General features: G+C 42.5%; 1 protein-coding gene across 11 annotated transcripts in view; it reads left to right on the top strand.

Annotated features, from left to right (window-relative positions):
• TNIK (TRAF2 and NCK interacting kinase) overlaps nt 1-19773 on the top strand; it is a 375104-nt gene that overhangs the window by 69411 nt on the left and 285920 nt on the right. For all 11 annotated transcript variants that reach the window (XM_055308516.1, XM_055308517.1, XM_055308514.1 and 8 more), the window contains exon 2: nt 12309-12374. In XM_055308516.1, the coding sequence (XP_055164491.1) occupies nt 12309-12374 (66 nt within the window). The remainder of the gene's footprint in view (nt 1-12308; nt 12375-19773) is intronic.

The following is a 19773-nucleotide window of genomic DNA, read 5'->3' as shown; positions in this document are numbered from 1 at the left end:
TTTTGAGTTCAAAGGACTCATATGAGCAGCTGGGGGACTTGCAGTTCTGCTGTCCTCAGTGGGGTGCAGGGACTACAAGCCCCGGCATGCCCTGGTTTCGGCCTATAGGGTGTGATCAGCCCTGTGAATGCAAACTCCATGTTTTAATGTTTCTTTCCCCTTCCTGGTAACAAAGGGTTCCTGAAATTCCTGTGTTACCAGCCAGCTTTGTAAGCGTTTTTATTTCCCAGGGCTGGCTTCAGATGTTGTGGGTTAGAGATAGTGGGGAGAGTGTGCATGTTGGCGTTGGACATTGATCTCGCGTAGGTTACTCTCATAGTGTTGGTCTTCTCTTTTGTAAACAGTGGACCTCCCAGGATCAATGCAGAGATTAAATAAAATGATTTTTGCAAAATGGCCTGCACAGTGTCTGGGGATTAAGATTTACCCAGTAAAAAGGGGGCTTTTTTCAGGAATATTGTCTCAGAAATCATGAAGCATTATGCAGTGAGATTATTAGTATCACCGCCATTTGGTTGTTTCTGTTCTATTGGTCAGAAGAGGGTAGGCTATGCTGTGATAATGAACAATCTTAGAGATTTATTACAACTAACGTTGATTTCTTGACCATGCCACATGTCCAGAGCCCATCAAGAGAGAATTCTATTCATCAGCTACCCAGTGGAGACCAGTGGAGACTTCATTCCCATGTCTGCTTCCATAGTCATCACAGTATCTTACACAACAATCACATATTCCATCTGAAAGTGACACATCACTTTCACTCACATTGCATTGGCAAAAGCAAGTCATGTGGCTGCACCCAACTTAAAGAAGGGTGGAGGAATGACACCATGTAACATAGCAGCAGGAGATCTAGAATATTTGTTGAACAACTGTAATGACTGTCATCTCTATCAAAGATCAAAGGACTGGTGGAGAAGAATACTCTAAAGAAGGACCGTCAAACATAAATAAATAAAAATATCTGAACAGTAGAATTCAAGCAAATCAGTTGGGATTCAGTTACATCAAACAGGAAACCTGAAATATTAGTGTGTTGAGGAAGGTAGAAGTTTATATTTCTTTCGTGACAAAGAGGTCCAGACATAGCAGAGCGGTGGTATATGGCAGTTCCATGGTCATCAGAGTTGAGGATTATTTTATTGTTCTGCTGTAACGACCTAGCAAAAGGGTTTTTCAATCTGTAAATTCACCTTGGAGTCAGAGATGGCTGCAGAGTTCTGGCCATCACACCTACATTTCAGGCAGCTGGAAGGAGGAAGGTGGAAGACAAAAGAGCCTTTCTCTTTCTCTCAGCTGAGTCATTTAAGCAACCGGTCTGGAAGTCCTCCACAATAATTCTGCTTACATACCACTGGCCGGAGCTCAGTCACATATTCACTCCTGGCTTCACTGGAGCTGGGGCATGTGGGCTTTGACTTGGATGCGTTGGCTTCCCAAATAAAATTGGGATTTTTGTTAGTAAGGAACAGTGGAAGAAAGGACATTGGGTGGCATTGAGCAGTCCCTGCTATAATAAGGAAGATGCAAACTTCCGGTTGAGAGTGGGGATGAGAAGGGGAAGATTGCTCTCTATGCTCTCATTTTCTATCCTGTGCTCTACAGAACACCAGTGCTTAGAGAGACACAAAATTCCCTTAAAAAGCATCCCACAGCTATTCAGGTTTAGGAAATGTGGAAAGCTTTTCCCTCCGTTGGAGATTCACGGGGAACATTAACAGGTTAAAGGCTCTGAGAGGCTGTGCACAGTAAAGAGTGAGCTAAATTGCTAATCTTTTAAGTTATTTATTTATTTATTTATTTATTTATTTATTTATTTATTTATTTATTTGAGAGAGTAAGCATACCCAAGTGGGGGGAAGAGCAGAACGAGAGGGATCGGGAGGTGAAGAATCTCAAGTAGACGTCACACTGAGTGTGGAGCTGGACATGGGGCCCATCTCACAACCCTGAGATCACAACCTGAGCTAAAACCAAGAGTTGGCCACTTTACCGACTGAGCCACCGAGGTGCCCCTAAATTGCTGATCTTTTAAACTCATTGTTCCCAGACTTACTTGACAATGGAGATCTAACACCTTTGAGAGCCTGGAGGGACAGAGAAATAGCTTCTTGAATCTGCCAAAAACCCTTCTTAGATTCTTGGATAAACCTCCATTCAAAAGTTATGTGCCTTGTAAAACAGACAGACAAATAATATATTCTTTACACTAGCCTAGCCATAGGGACAAAAGCCTTGAAAGAAAAAAAATAGATCAGACGCCTGTGAAGCCCCGTTATAATAATCCATGTAAGAGTTGGCATTAACTCACCAGCCATCTGTACCATTAGTGATGACACCAAGTGATGGACTGGGATGGGCTCATTACCATCATCTGCCGGATAATAGGCCCCTGCGCCAGGTATGTATTGATGGGCAGTGGTCTGTTCCTAGGTGGCTCTTGGCCATCCCACTCCTCTCCTGAAGTAAAAGAGTAATAGGGGATCCAACCAGCCAATATTAACCTCACCCCTTAGAGAGGGTCTGTTGTCAACTACATGGTTGCCTGTAGGTGTTGGGAGAAGTGCTGAAAATGCGTTCAAGCAAATATGTGTCATTGGCCTGTTGTAAACAGATGGTGAATGAGTACCTTTGGGGGAAGGCTTAACACCCTTCCCAAAATGGAACCTTGGATGGTTTCCTAATATTTCTTACTTAATTATTCAGGTAATCAAGTTCTTGTCTTTAAAATCCATCTGCTGCAAATGCTATCCTTTTTCTTTATCTAAGCATCTTTAAAAAGGCAAGAATGCCCAGATCTTGGCTAGTCTGGTTCCCATAATTTCAACGTCATGTTGCTTCCAATACTGAAAAGTTACTGTGTCCTAAGAGGCCTAGAGAGATCTCATGTTTGCATAACTCTGTAAACTGTCTGATACATTTCCCTGTGCAGCTGTATGAGCTCTGGGACAACCTGATGAAGGGAGAGAAGGAACCAGATTAGAGGCCCTTATGTACATACTGACCTTTAGAGCAACTTCCCATGTTTGAGCTTAAACAGATTGTGGGAGAGTTGAGGAAAGTTCTGGAAGCTGGAGATTCCTATCCTTGTCTAAAATCTACTCTTTGGCTTACTATCCTGAAAAATTTCTCAGTCTGCTTTATGGAGTTAAGCATTCCTGACAGTGGGTGAGTTGGAAATAGTCTCTGAACAGAGCAGTGGGCTTTGTGCGTTGCACACGGGCACAGGCTGGTTTGTGGTCATGGCTCAGGGTCTCTGCGTTAGAAAGTGTGAGAAAGGCTGGCCGCTGAATCCCAAGGTTCACAAAGGATTAAAGTAACCAGTCTAGGGGCAGCCCGGGTGGCTCAGTGGTTTAGCGCCGCCTTCAGCCCAGGGCCTGATCCTGGGGACCCGGGATCGAGTCCTACATCGGGCTCCCTGCATGGGGCCTGCTTCTCCCTCTGCCTGTGTCTCTGCCTCTCTCTCTCTCTCTCTCTCTCTGTGTGTCTCTCATGAATAAATAAATAAAATCTTTAAAAAAATAAAATTAAAATTAAAAAATAAAGTAACCGGTCTTCCAAAATCAAAATAAATATCCAAGTGAATGTTGTAAGTCCTTCTGGGCTCTTATGGGAAGGCAGGAGCTCTGAGCAACCATTGGCACATTTTACTTCTGGTTCCCAGCTGCCTGGCTGGTCATTACCTGGTTGGAGGTCACTGGCCCTTCCGTGGTTTCATTGTTAAACCACAGGGTCTTCACCATCCCGGTAACCCCAAGTGAACGTCAGCACTGGCCATTTGTAGAGAAGTGAGTAACGACAGTCTTGCATTCAAAATATCTGGATTTGACTCCCACCTCTACTACTAATCAATGCTGACACCTTGGGCAACTTTTCATAATACCAGCAGCAATAGCAAGAATAATATCAGCGACTTGTAGTTATGAAGCATTAGTGTGCCTTGCGCTAAATGCTTTTTATATGTTGTTTCTGGTGCTCATGACAATCCCCACAGGATGTATTTTTATCCTCACATTACAGCCTGGTCTTGGCTGCTGTCTCCACCACATACTATTTAACCTGGGGTTACTACTAAATAGTTACTAAATAAGTTCCTAAATTCCTTGAAGCCTTAGTTTCATCATCTGAAAATGGGGTTTAGTAATATGCACTCCCCATGGTTGCTGTAAGGATTAAATATGAATAAAATCACATAAAGCATTTAGGCCGTTGTCTACTCAGGAGCTAGTGAGGATGACCATTGTAGCTTACGGTCTGGCAGCTATTGCTCCGAGAAGCCAGGTTTCAGATCTAATTTTAAAGGCTGCCTTTGTGAGGACAGGCTGGGGCTGCAGAGGCCTGAGTGGGCAGGTGACCAGGAGCAGGGTGCGTGGGAAGCTGTTTCCCTCCCAACGGCTGCTCCTTAGCAGGTGGAACTGAACAGGTAGCAAGCCAAGCGGGAGGTGAGGAGGCGCTGGCCTTTCTGTTTCGGGGGCTAGAAGCCACCATCATCCAGGATGATGTTCCTTGACGCTTGGCTGGGACCATGCCCTGACCCTCCCGGGAACCGGTTTTGGACACCAATACCAGCTAGCCAGGCCCAACTGTGTGTGGGGGGGATGGTGTCCTGGAGTCAGCCTGTATCAGTACCACCCTTCCCAAAGGACCACCCCGGGCAAGTGGAGCTGGGGAGGTGGCTAGCACATTCGCATGCAGGAGGCACCCTTGCCAGGACCCAGGCCAAGTGGGATTATCCCACTTTACAGGTGGGAAAACCAGATTATGAGAGCTCAGATGACACTGGCAAGGACTAGAGTCGCAAATTGAACCCTAACTTTTTCGTGCGAATCGTCCGATAGGTGTGCATAATTTACTCCGTTCTGCACAAATGATCAGATGCGAAAATTCAGCGATTGTCGTTTTATTTTTATATTTTTGAATATAGTTTTTTACCTGGGTTACCTGTTCTGTTTGAGATGCTGGCTTGGGCAGCATGTTAATGAAGATAAGTCTGGATTACATTCTAGATCTCCCAGGTGCACACTCTCAGAGCACCTTGCATTTCTCCTGTGCGTTGCTTGTCATATATATTTATATTATAAATATAATTTACATTATATTTAATACAACTCAGCTGTAATTTAATGGCTGTGCACGTGTAATTATGTGCTCACGTCTGTTGTTTCATCAGATTGGAAGCTCCAGGAGGCAGGGGCCAGTGTACCTTTTTTCTACCTTGGGAAGTAGTTGGGTGTAGAGGGTGTGAGTAGCACTCAGGCACTGAATAAACCCCACTGTGGAAGGTAAGGAGCAGATCCCTACATTAGAAGGAGGGAAGGTCAGTAAAAAAAATGAGGGGCCTTGCCTGTCTGGGAGCCCAGCATGGGCCAGCGTCGGGCCGTGTTGCCTCAGTGCGATGTTTGCCAGCACTGTGCTCACTTCGGAAGAACGATGAAAAGCCTGAAGGCTCAAGATGAATATGTAGGGTTCTCCTACTGTTCCTGTTTTCTTTGTGCTGTTTTGCTTTTGTAAGCATATGCTTGTCAGTTAGGGCTGAAACCGAACAAAACAGCTGCTAAATATGGTTCTAAGAGAAATAACATTTTGGTCTTTTCAAGGCCCATACGTTCAGAGCAAGCACAGTCATTTGGCAGATGTCGGTAGGGAATCTGGGGGGTAGGCAGTCATTCTGGGAGCCGTATCAGCCCTTCGTACCCTATTGGGGTCTGTTTCACCCTGCCACAGGACCGGTGACCCCAAGTGAAAGATCTGTCGCAGAACGGCTGCCTCTGAGAGGAGTTTGGGAGAAAGGATGCCTAGGATCTAAGCCGTGGGCCATAATCTCTGCCAATCCGTCTCTTATTGAGAAGGGAGAAGGGCTGGGGAAAATAGACCTCATCATCCTACTGATATATTTAGGTTCGTCTTTTGCAGTCTTTGGGATTTTTGTCTAGCGATGTTATTTAGTGTTCTTATAAATCCAGTGTCATTCAGGAGGCCTGGAAGAATTAAAGTATAACTCAGTGACCAGGACGATTAACCCCTACATCCTCGGTCTCTGCGCTGTGCTGCGAAGTCAGGCTGGAGCTGCCAAGGCCGCCTGAATGGCCTCAGCTGATGGAAGAGAGAATTTATTCCAACATCCCAGGAGCCCCCTAAAGTTAATGTGTCTTCCCGATTTCTCAGTAAGTTTCTAAAGAGACATCTGTTCGTCCGTAAATATCTGACCCTATCTGCTAAGTGCGTGGTGCTGGTGGTGGTGGTGGTCAAAAAACAATAGGTTTTCTTTTTATTGGCTCTGTTTGTGGGAAAGATACAAAACACAGATGGAATTTTTCTGTGGCATATTCCTTGTATATGAAATGAGTATTTTTTTTTTTCCCAAAGGGGCTAAAAAGGAAGGAGGTGACTGTTTTTGTTGAAAATACTGTTATGTGTCAGGCCCTGAGCTAGTCTAGATACTTTCAGGGCTGTCATAGTGACCCTGTGAGGGAGGTAATATTATCCCCATTTTAAAGATGAAGAAAATGAGACTCAGAGCAGTTATGAAAGTTGCCTGAGGCTGGAGGGCTAACAAATGGTAAGTCAAGGGCCGGGAATGCTAATTCCACGAAGCTGGGTAGAGTACCGAGTGGTTAAGAGCGCAGGGTTTGGGGTCTGACCAGCTGGGCGCCCATCCTGGTGCAGCCACCCGTCGGTGGTGTGACCTTAACCACCTGCTTCACCTCTCTGTGCCTCGGTTCCCTCATCTGTAAGATGAAGACAACAGTAGCATCCGCTTGACACAGTTGAAATAATTAAATGACCTATGCCTGGAAAATGCTTATTAGAACAGTGCCTGGCACATAAATACTCATGAAATGTGAGCTATTACTGTGATTTTTACGACGGTGGCTAACCAAATTTGCCTTTATCAGGACTTGCTGAAAAGTTACATTTTTCTCTTCTGACACAGCTTGCCTTTTGATGTGTAGTTATATATCATTATGCAATAACGTAAACTACTCTACCTTAGAATTAAATTCTCTGTCTCCCAGCAAAGGTTAAGATCTGAATAAAGGCATGTATAGCCAACAGGGATTTCTGAGTTTGGTAAATGTCAACGATTTGCTCTTTTCTCCTTGGTGTATGTAACCTTCCATGCCGTCCGTCCTGGCTTTATGAGTAGCTAAACAAACACGAGAGAGAGAGAATTAAGCAGATTCTTGTCTCTTAGCTTTCTTGTCTTTGTAACATGATTATTAGGTACATCATCTCGTTGCATTGCACGTGGCCACATCCTGACAGCCTGTCTTCTTAATGCACCTGAAGCACAGCTTAAAGCAATGGACTTTATGAATTTTCTTCAGAGAATTTCTTTAGAAATTAGAGCTGGGAATTTCTTTAGACATTTCTTTAGAAAATAGAGCTGGGAATGCCCTAGGAGCTAATGTATGTGATGGTTGAAGTGGGGTAGGGGGGATGGAGGGAGTGTAGTGGCTGGGAAAGCTTGTCTAGATTGAAAAATAAATGACGTACGTTTGTTAGACCTTTGGCTCAACATCCTGATCCCCCCACCTTTTTTTTTTTTTTCAACTTCTTCTATGCATGTTGTGGAGCGTTGGGTGTGGGATCAACCTTATTCAGTAAATCATTGTGTCACCGGGCTAAGTGCTGGGGAATACTAAAATAAATATGTTATAGTTCCTGTTTTTTAGGGAATTTGTAATTTATTAAGGGCAAGAAATGGAAGAGAGGATGGCACGATGTGGAAGTGGTTATCATAGAGCCATGTACAACATGCTGTGGGTGCAGAGAGTTGGTGGTGCTAATTTGGGAAAAGCTTCACAGGGGAGGTGGCATCCTGGGCTTGCCTGCTGGAGAATGGTAGAAGGAATAATCTTGGCAGACAGACATGAGCCAAGGCAAAGAGACACGGCCTGTGTGGTGTGCTAGGGAAATGGCGGGCGGTTTGAGGTGGTTGGTTATAGTATGAGGTGATGGAACATGAGACTGGGAATGAAGACTGGGCTGAAGAATGACAGGACCTTGACTTTCAGTTTGAACCACTTCGTGTAGGATTCTAAAGCATGATGTGTTCTATCTATTTTAGAAATTTCAGTGTGAAGGGAGGAAGAATTGACTGAAAGCAGATAGTCCCAGAAAGAGAAGGCCTGTTGCATGAATGGAGTGGAGTACATGGATATGATGGAGAATTGAGAGATGAAATCCTTAGCACTTAGTGAATAACAGGAGGCTGGAACTTTGGGGTCAGCCAACTTTTAAGATCTAGGTGGAAGAAACAGAGTCTCTGAGAGAGACGGAGTGGAAGACAAGGGAGGGGATGTATTTCAGCAAGTGTAGCAATGTCAGTGCCTCAGAGGGAACAGCCAGGACAGGACTGAGAAGAGACCATTATAGATAGAGCGATTGAGTCATCGGTAGCCCTTGGGAGAAGTTATGTTCGAGTCCTACAGGAGTAGAGAAAACAGCTGAATGAGTGCTCACCACGTTCAAGCTGTAGCCCATCCCCAAGAGCCTAACTGGCAATTAGATGCATTTGTGTAAGGGAGTATTCACAAACACCGGCTCTCCAGGACCCGGAGTGGAGGTGGGGAGAGGGAAGCTTAGTGATGGTCAGGGCTGAGTTCAAGTGCCCTTGCTCTGCCTTCTGCTTTCTGGGATCTCAGGGAGCCCCCTCCTTGCAAATACCGACTCTAATTGTGCCATTTTGTCTTATTACTGTCAGCAGACTGTAGAAGATACATGCTCATAGGCTTCTTTTCCAATTCCAAACCGATACTCCTTTGTAGCCATGATGCTTATAGTGGTTGCTGTGATGGGTCACCTGGATCTCATCTCTGCACCTGAGGCACTCATTGCCCACCTGCTAGGAGTCTGGGTACCTGGGGATTGTCCCTCGCAGAAGAGTGTCACTTCACACAAGATCAAAACCTCTGGGATGGGGATGGGAGGGGGGACGGGGTGGGGAACAGCCTGCATACAATGACTAGTCAATGGAGGTGGTGTGCAAAGGCCCCCATGCATCAAGGTGGATAATTTTGGGGAGTCACCCCAGCTCCAGAGCTCCTGTGGGATCGGATGAAGTTTTGGTTCTACTGTATCACAGCTGAATGCATTCCTTCTGTTCAGTCCTATCCTTTTTCCTTCACTCCCAGGGTCTTGATTCTGAGGCACACCCCCAATAAACTCCCTCTGTAAATATCAGTGATTTTGAGTTCTGTTTCTTGGGGAACCACTCTGATATGATGCTTGTTTTCTGTTTGGTTGCCTCCTGAAGGTGGGTCACCAATCCAACTGTGGTTACTCTTGCTTTTGAGCTCCTTGGATGCATCCAGCGGCAATACCCCCTCTCCCAGCAGTTGGAACAGAAGTCTCGGCGTTGCACTTCCTTGGTTCTTATTGGCTGAGCCATAGGCCCATTAGTGGACTGTTCAAGGAGAGGAAAGAGCTAGAAGTCAGTCACCTAGCTACTCCTGAGACCAGCCCGTTAAACCTCAGCCCTGAGGATAGGTCCACGAGATGGGGTGGCCCCTGAGCATAGAAACTGGTCCCGTTCTGCATCCTGCTCTTGCGCTCCCCTTCCACCACTGCCACCCCCTGCCCCCTACCCCCTTATGCTTCCTAGGCTCCTTAAAGCAGGTGGTAGTCACTCTCCTGCTTCTCTCTTTCATTCAAATTGTGTTTTTTAGTCAAGGAAAAAAAAAAAAAACGAATGTTGAAAACACAATTGAGATATTTCGAGCAAATGTAGAACCTCTCTCAAAATTTGTTGCAGAAACACCACTGAGCAAACAAACTACTGGGAGCACAGCTTAGAAACAAACAGCAGCTGCCACCATTTGTGGGCTTTTTTTTCCCCCTGTTCCCTCATTTCTTTCTAATTCTGTTTGTAATAGAACTGCTGCTCCAATGGCCTAGCAGTTTCACACACACCATTTTTTCCTTCCCATCCCGAGGGCTCCCAGGTGGTCTTCAGCTAGGAGGCCTCTCTCAGCAGAGCTCTGGGCCCTTACTGTTGCTCCTGTCACACGGTTCCACCTGGAACGTCATCCACCCCGTGCACCCAGTGGGGTGTGGCTGGAGCTTCCAGACTTCTCAGGCTGTGAAGCCCCAGTCCGGTCTGGAGTGTGGTTTTTTGCCCTCCTGGCTGTATAAAAGCAATGGATTATACGGATGACAGTTCTTTCTCAATGACAAAGTGCTTCAGCTGTTGGGTTTTTGCTTTATTTATTTATTTTTTGTTTTCTGTGCAGAATCTTGGAAGGCACACAGCAAAGGGCTTGTGTTGGGCCTGGTTTGCTAAAGACTGTCACTTTATTTATTAGATTTATTTATTCATGGTGGGGAGGGGCAGAGAGAGAGAGAGAGAGAGAGAGAGAGAGAGAGAGAGAGACAAGCAGACTCCCCTAGGAGTGAGGAGCCTGACATGGAGCTTGATCCCAGGACCCCCAGTTTGTGACCTGAGCCAAAATCAAGAGTTGGATGGTTAACCAACTGAGCCACGCAGGGACCCTAAAAGACTAACTTTAAAGGGCTCTTACCTGTCACATTGACCTCATTTGTCTCCTTCCCCACGAATGGCAGCCTTGAAGCAACCCTTTGCCCTTTAAATGCTGCTGGTGATGGGTCGTTCCTCCGCTTAAACTTGATGGCCATTAGACACGAGCGGGTTGCCTGCTATATGCAGGGTGTGGTGCTAGGCCCTCACTCCCTCTTCATCAGAGCTCTGCAAGGCAGGCGTCATCTCCACTTTATCTGCCCAGAGACTAGTTGCTTTCCCAGGGTGACCTGCCATCACGCAGCCAGTCGAGGGAAAGCTGGTGTTGGGCCCAGGTCTGTCTGAATCCAAAGCCCAGGCTTTCTTTCCCTCTCCTGCCTTTCGGTCACCCTCACAATATATGGCGGTGCTCTCAGGAAACTGTTGCTTCCTTTACAGTTTTTTTCATTTATCCTTCCCTCAGAATATATATATATATATATATATATATATATATATATATATATATATATAAAGTGAGTTAGTGCCTAACATTTAAAAACTAGGACATCTTGGGCACCTGGGTGGCTCAGTCAGTTAAGTGTCTGCCTTGGGCTCAGGTCGTGATCTCAGGGTCCTGAAATCGAGCCCTGCTTCGGGCTCCCTGCTCTGTGGGGGGCTTGCATCTCCCTCCCCCTCTGCCTGCAGCTTCCCCTGCTTGTGCACTCTCTCTCTCTCTCTGTCAAATAAATAAATAAAATCTTAAAAAAAATTAGGACATCTTGGAAACAAAACAAAATGAAAAACTTTAGACCTGGCAATATTGTGCTCATAGGTTGACATAAAAACTGAGTCCAGCTCCGTGACCCCCCACCCCCAACCCCCGCAGGGAGATATGGCTTCTTCAGGTTGCCACAGACCCCAGCTGGCCCCCTTCACTCTTTGACAGTCACTCGCCTCACCTCTGTGGACATTTAAGTGTGTGATTCTTCATTTAGGCCCTTAACAAAACAATTTCTGTCCTGTTGATGGATCAGTAGAGGTCAGAGTCAGTTTATGCTTCTGTGTTGAATTTTACAGGCTTTGATATTTTTTTTCAAATTTTGGGGATAATAATTCAGTAACAAATAACAGCAATTACTGGACATTTATCAAGTACCCTCACATTTAGCTGACTCTGAGGGTTGGCGGACACCTGTTTGGTGGTCAGGACTTGCAGAAATCTCCAATTCAGTTTGTGTTCAAAATCCTGCAGGTACTCTTCAGGTACTGCAGGATCTGGAGACCATCCACAGGAACATATTTTGCAGGGACGGTGTTGTAGAGAGGAGGAGGTGAAGCCAAAGAAAAATGGGAAGAAGCAGCTACGTTGACTGTATTGGCCCTTGGGAACTGTTAACTACCTTATGTACGAGTGCCCATGACAGAGAAACACCCCTTTCTTGACTGTGTTCAACACAATGGGCAGCTCAGAAGCTTCAAAGAGAAAGATCTGAGAAATTAGAATCCCTCTCAGGATGATGGGTCTTTCATTGTATCCCGATGTGCCTGCAAATGTATTTCCATTTGGCAGCAAGAAATGTGTTCATTCTTTTTTATTGTTTGGGGGAAGTCAGGTCTCCTTTTGTCTGTTTTAAACACATCTCATTGAAATGTAAAATGGAAACAGAGTGGGTTTTGACTAGTGTCATGGCTGCGGCTGTCTTAAATCGTAATAGTAATCAATAATAACATACGAGAACCCCCAACGGTGAAGTTATTTATTTGCTTATTTTAAATATTTGCTTTTGATTAAGACAATGCCTGGAATATTGTTTTGAATTTTTGTTTGTTTATGTTCCTTTAGGACCCTGCAGGGATCTTTGAATTGGTGGAACTTGTTGGAAATGGAACATATGGACAAGTTTATAAGGTAAGCTCATTGAGTTTGAACGTGGCTTCTCTCTGGTTTTTGATTCATGAATGCTAAATAGCAGTGCCGTCTATTCTTGCTCATGTATGCCTTGTAAGAGATTTAAAACAAAATAATATGCTTGTTAATTGACTCTTCATCTTTTAAAATATATCTGTAGTCCCATTGCCTAAACGGGGTTCACCCTCAGTTGTATATTATAATGTCTCCATCTGACACATGAATTCCAATGCTGCATATTTGAGGCTCTTTAAGTATCCAATTTCCTTTATTTTAACGCTGCCAGAATTGGTTTTCAAAGGACTAACGGATGCCTTTTACTTTAGAAATTTAACCTATTAAAGTATTGCAGCCGGAAAAGTAGATTTGTCATTGGCCCAGGTCATGAATTAAACTGAGCTTAGTGAACAGTATTAGGAGAAAACTGGCTACCTCACAAAGCAAAGGCCTAATGGCAGCAATGACTTTTAGAAGATAGAAAATAAGTAAAAGTTAAACTTGAGGAATAGGAAGTACTTTTTTCGTCCTTTTACTAATTTTTGCTTATAAGTTCTCTCAAAAGTGCTTTTAAAAGATATTGCCCCCCAGTAAAAGATCTTACAAAAATGTGGGTTGATATCCCTTCTGATTTTCAAAAAGAAATGGAGATGAACTGTTTTTGGATTAAAATTCAGGGGGTTTTAGTAAATGAGCTATTGAAATAAATGCCTTCAAAACAAACCAATTCTTTTCTCATGATTGTTTCTAAGGAGATATCCATCATTTTCTTGAGTGGTAGTGAGATGGGATGGTGATTTCATTACAAATGATCTCTTTTTGCTGTTCTGTTTTGAAAAGTTCCTTCTCTGATCTCTAAACTTCTCTTAGTGATTAGAACTACTCTAGAAGTCATCCGTATTGTAATATTTCCAATTTTACAGAATGTCAAAAGTACACACACACACGTATACACATGCGCGCACACACACACATGATATTCTTGAGAATCTGAACACCATTGTAAACAGATGCATTTAAACCTTCCTTATTGAGAGGTACCCTTTGGTGTCCACCCAGGGGAAAATTTCTCCCTTGCAAGAAATGATTATTTCTTAAAATGTCAACCCCTTGCAATTAGACAGAATGTAGTCCACCCAAGCTGTTCACTTGATGTTGATCCTGTCTGACACAGGAAAGAAATGTGTCTCAGCAATGCTTTTAAATACTGTCAATGAAGATAATTAGGTTGGAAGATTGTATTATTGCATTTTGAGAAATTGGATTGAACCTGTGAATTAATGTGGGCTAATGAATTAAGCTCTGATTTAGGTAGAAAATTACTTCTCATTTGCTGACAGTATGGAGTTGCAACTCTGTTGCATGCTCTTGGTGTTATGGTGCCATTGCTTAGAACCATTCCGTTGTACCATGCTTCCCACCTGTAGAAAATGCATTTAGGGCACAGTTCACAGCTTTGTCTACTAATCTAAGAGGTAGACTACACTCTTGGCAAGAGAAGACAACAAAGAGATTAAGTTAAGGATGAGAATGTTTGGAAAATTCAGAATTATTCCTAATTTCTTATTACCTGGCTGGGGGTGGAGAGGGGAGGAAACAAGTATCAAGAGGTGTCAGATCTTTTTAGAAAGGGAAGGTAGTTACCAACTATATATTTTTAAAGATTTTATCTATTTATTCTATTTTGTCTATGAGACACAGAGATAGAGACAGAGACGTAGGCAGAGAGTTTGAGTCCATGCTGGGCATGGAGCCTACTTAAAATAAATGAATAAAGGAAGGAAGGAAGGAAAAGGAAAGGAAAGGAAGGAAGGAGCCATTATTTAGTGATGATTGATACAAAACTTTGGCACCACTCAAGCTGAAGGGAGACTGCGAACACATTGGGAAGTGGGACAGAAGACCTGGTCTCTTTCACCAGCCCTAAGTATTGTTTTGTGGCATTGCAGCTTTTCTGTGCATTAGTCAAGTGAGAATATAATTAGAAATGCTTTGGGGACTTGTAATGATATAATTGAAGAATTAAAACTCCCTAGTCATTTAAGGGGTTGGTTTCTAGGCCAGTCAGATGATATTAAGTGGCACCTGCTTATGTATGCAGATACCTGGGTTTCCTGAGCCACTAATCCAGTCCTTTTGTCACCCTGAGTTCAGAAGAATTAAAGCTTAATAAAATAGCAAAATCAGAGGCGCCTGGGTGGCTCAGTCCATTAAGCATCTGACTCTTGTTTTCAGCTCAGGTCATAATCTTAGGGTCCTGGGAGTGAGCCCTGAATCTGGCTCTGTGCTCAGTGGAGAGTCTGCTTGAGATTCTTTCCCTCCCTCTCCCTCTGCCCCTTTCCCACTCTCTCTCAAATAAATAAATAAGTCTTTGAAGATAAAATAGCAAAATCAAATATATGTGAACCTAAGGAGAAATAAGCTGCAAAACGATTGTTCACATTATAGATTATATTTACCTTTTATGAAATAGGTGTATTTCTAAAATACTGCAGGCATAAGCAGAAATTTTATAGCCCTAAGAAGAGATTCTTCCACAAAAAATTTTACGACAAATTCTTTCTTTATACTAAGTATTAAAACTTTGATTTCATTTTTTTTTTTTTTATAAATCCAGCTTTTGGTGTTCTTGGATTTCATAAAATGAGGTAAAATTTTTTTGTGCAATTATATAGACATTATCTTTATTTTATGGAAAGATTCATTATAAGGTTGTTTTTATAAGTTATCCTAAAAGGGTAATGATATGATTTTATTTACAAGTAGCTCTTAAGAACCTATTTAATACAATAAATAAAAATGTGCACAAAAACTGTAGGTAGTAAGAGAATATTTTCTGCAGTTTATTTGAATATGAGCCACATACATCTGGATGTGGAAATATAAATATTTTATATAAAGGTCATAGTAATGTTTAGCTTTTCAAAGTTATTTCTAGTCTTTCTCCCAAGTATGGCTTGGGCTCTCTGTCCTTGGAAGACTAGATTTATCTTTAGCATTTTGGTCCCAGGTGATCAGGTGGCAACTCAGTATTTTTTTTACTTTATTTATTGGTCTGACTCCATAAATAATAGAGTAGTGATTCTCTGTCAGGACTTTTATTGACGAAATCATCTGCCTGGGCCCATGGCTCCCATTAAAAACCAAATCAACAAAAGCCACATACCTATTTATGAAAGGTTTTGGCTGTTCTCTGGCATGCTGCATATTGAGAGCTAATGGAATTCAGATACGTTTCTGTTAAAATAAAATAATTATTTTAATAGGTTGAGATAATTGTTTAATGTTTACTGCTAAAACACCACTAAATCTTAGCCACAGATTTCAAAAATGAATGTTAGTCTCTCCTGTTTCTTAATTTGCCCTTTTGGAATATATGTTGGTTATTACAGAGATGGGGACCTGTTTTATTCCAGATGATCTTGGAATAAAATATGTGTGAATTAGAAATACGATAGAGTCCTCGGTATCTCTCAGGCTTTTCTGAAAACCTCCTTAAGGTTATACAGCATGAACTAAAGAGGCCACCTTGGATGTTACAGTGCATGGGTGAGAGAGCACTGTGAGTGAGCGAGTGACTCCGTGTGCTTTCAAAGGAGTGCAGAGGTCCTTGCAGGTCATCTAATCTAATCATTCCTCTGCCAAATGTCTGTTCAGCCCAACCTTGATCCCTTCTGGTCATGTAGAACTCACTACCTCCCAGTCAGTCCATTTTCCTGCAGCTGTCTTTGAATGTTCATTATCATTTTGAGCCAAGAGTCTGGCTTCCTAAGATGTTTACCATTTCAAGCTCATTCCATACCCTCAGAGCTATTTTAAAAAGTAAAATAAAATCTTCTTTCACAAGGATACATTCCTTCAGATATTTGAAGAAGACTTCTCCTTTCTTCCCCCAAACACATACTTGTATCTCATTTTTCAAAAAGATTTATTTATTTATTTATTTGAAAGAGAGAGAGAGGGTGCATGCAAGCATGCAGCAAGGAAGGGGAGAGAAGAGAGAGAGAGAGAGAGAGAGAGAGAATCCTCAAGCAGACTCACCACCAAGTGGGGAAACTGTTGCAGGGCTGGACCCCATGACCCATTTGGTCATGATCTGAGCTGACATCAAGAGTTGGATGCTTATTAAACTGAGTCATCCAGATGCTCCTAAAAATAACTTTTTAATTTTAAATAGTTTGCTATTTTGCAGGACATTTTGTATATGTGATCTGATTTCTGATTTAATTCCTATAATACTTTCATAAAACCTTTTTCTCAACCTGAGGTCCTTATAGCCATGGTTTCCTCTGTCTAGAACACTTTCCCCCAACCCTCTCATGACTGGCTTCTTTTCCTTCAGGTCTCGGTTCAAATGTTACCTCCTCAGGGAAACCACTTTTCATCCTAGTGTCTAATACAGATACCCACTACCTCTGCCTCCTTCCCCCACAGACTATATCACATCACCTTGTCTTTATTGTCTTCATGGCATTGCCACTATCCGAAATCATCTTACTACCTTCTTCGAGTATATAGTAAACAATTTAAATGCATAAATAAAGGAAGAATAAGGGTAGAGACCTACTTTGTCTAGCCACCATTGTATCCCTAGTCTGGCACATAGTAGTTGTTGATGATGATGAGGCCTAGAATTGAGCTTTGTTTTCCTGGATAATTCTTTTTATATTCATTTCCAGTCTTTCAGCATTTCTCATACAATAGTAGTCTGTTTACTTCAGAAATGCATATTTACACAAAAGTAATCAACCAAATGCTCTGCTTATATTTTATTGTGGGATATGGATGTGGATTTTATGTTTAAATGAATTGTTGATAGTCTATAGAAGCCAGATCCATTTTGGACATTTACAAAATGAGACAAATCCATTTTCTGGGGGTTCAGTCTCCTGGCAGAGGTTCTCAAACTCTAATGTGCAAAACAAATATTTGGAAAATTATTAAAAATACAGATTTCTAGGATCAATATCTGAAATATTGGTTCAGTAGGTCTGGGGTGGGGTCCAGGAAGCTACACTTTTATTAAGTATATGAGTTCATTCTGATAGTTAGGGACATGGGGCCATGCCTCCAGAAACTGCAAAAATAAGTGTAGATTATTATCCTGTTGTAGGGCCACTTGAGTGAGTGCTAATCCTAATGCTTTTTCTAATCATTTACTTTAGGATTTCCATGCTGACTCAAACTTACATCAACAGAAAAGGCAAAAACATAAAGATCTTGACCTGAGATATGATTCCAACCAGTTTTAATTTACTCATTGGGAGATTTAACTTTTGGTGTTTTTTTTTATGTTCTTTTTTTTATAAATTTATTTTTTATTGGTGTTCAATTTGCCAACATATAGAATAACACCCAGTGCTCATCCCGTCAAGTACCCACCTCAGTGCCCGTCACCCAGTCACCCCCACCCCCCGCCCACCTCCCCTTCCACCACCCCTAGTTCGTTTCCCAGAGTTAGGAGTCTTTCATGTTCTGTCTCCCTTTCTGATATTTCCCACTCATTTTTTCTCCTTTCCCCTTTATTCCCTTTCACTATTTTTTATATTCCCCAAATGAATGAGACCGCATAATGTCACTTTCGGTGTTTTTATTTGACATGTTGTGATTACAGTTTAAGGTTGTCCTGAATAACTTAAGATCTGAGAATCAATATAGTCAAACCGACCTGGTATAGATAGAAGAATCTGAGCCTGTTGCATGAGATTTCCTCAAGTCGATTTATTGTGATCTCTTAATTAACCTTCTGTTACAGTAAGACAAAGCATTTTAATAGTGAGAATATCAATTGTCTTGATATGGAAGTGATTATATGATATACTCAGGATGTAATGTAGCTTTACATAGTCCATTCTAATGAATCGTGAATTGTACTATTTGCGTCTTGTTTGGTAAGGAGTATGGGGAGAATGCTGTGTTTTTTTAGATGATAGTGGCATTTGGTTTTTTAATCAAGAATTTCCAATACAATGAATGCAATGTGGCAACAGTTGTTGAGTGCCAATGATGAAAGCCCTGTGCTTTGTGTGGGAAGAATGTAGAGTCAACTGAGGTAGTTCCTATGCTATGGAAGTGTGCAATCAGATTATCTAATTAGGACTCAGAGTGCTTAGTATGTGCTAAAAGTTTTCATATATATTGTCTTAGTTACTCCTCATGATATTGTAGGGGAAAAAAACTAAAGCACTATTTATTAAACTGAATCGTCACTCCAATGTGGGGTTTCTCAGTCTTGGAACTATTGACATTTTGGGATGGATTACTCTTTGTTGTGGGGGGCTCTCTTGTGCATTGTAGGATGTTTAGCAGCATCCCTGGCCTCTACCCATGAGGTATCAGTAGCACTTCAAAGTTATGACCAATCAAAAATTTCTCCAGATGTTGCCAAATATTTCCTGGGGAGCAAAATTATCTCTAGTTGAGAACCACTTCTCTAAGGATGAAACAAGATACCAAAACTCCTAGCACTGGTGGGAAGAAAGGGTTGGAGTGTAGCATATGGAGCAGAATGCTACCCAGGCAGAGTAGACACCTGAATGGATGATGGAAGGGGGATATGGAAGAAGCTTGGAGGCCTTGGCATTCGCACATGTTGGAGCATAATTTAGCATTTTAGTAAGTGGAGAGGAATGTAATCAAAAGGATTTTGGAGCAGAACTGAGCTTGATTCCCAGTCTGGTTCTGCCTCAGTCTGGTTCCTCAGAAGCCTGGGGTGTAATGTGTCTGGAAGACCTCAGGGGAGTGCCTGACACTCAGTCGGCCCTCAGCAACCTTGTCTTCTTCCCAAACACATGTGCCAGTGGAGTCTAGCCTACCAGTTCTTTCCATGGTCCTATTTTTATAGATTTTATGATCTGAAAGAGGCATTCATAGAAGATGCAGTCAGAAACACACATAACCGTGTGCTTCCCCTTTTACCTTTTATCTCTTGGTATTTATGTATGCTCAGAATTGCATTATTTATATTAAACCCAGTTCACAATACTTAAATGGCATTTGATGGTGTAATTGCCATTTAGATACGATAGTTGGCTTTTAGGATTTAAAAAACCCAACTTCCCAGTAATTTGTAAAGAAATGGTCAATTATTAGAGGAAATAAGAATTGGTTGGAGGATTGTGAAACTCTGGGGGTGGGGGTGAGAGTGAATCATTTATCCTTGAATGTGTTGGTTTGAAGAGCTCTTCATCCTCATAGATCCCCATGTTGTTTGCATCTAACTTGGCTCAAGCCCATGCAGCCTCATGCTACTGAGGGGTAATGGATGAGATGATTGGCACCGTGAGTCTAGAGAGACCTTTGTGAGCACCGCAAGCCACATGCCATGTGGAAGGGCCGCTTTCTCTGCTAGGTGGGGGGACCTCGAGAGTTGCCACCAAAACTTGCCACGGGGGATGATGTG

Source organism: Nyctereutes procyonoides, unplaced genomic scaffold (genome assembly GCF_905146905.1).
Source record: "Nyctereutes procyonoides isolate TBG_1078 unplaced genomic scaffold, NYPRO_anot_genome, whole genome shotgun sequence".
Classification (NCBI taxonomy): domain Eukaryota; kingdom Metazoa; phylum Chordata; class Mammalia; order Carnivora; family Canidae; genus Nyctereutes; species Nyctereutes procyonoides.
The sequence above is the reverse complement of the archived record's forward strand: the minus strand, read 5'-3'. Positions and strand labels throughout refer to the sequence as shown.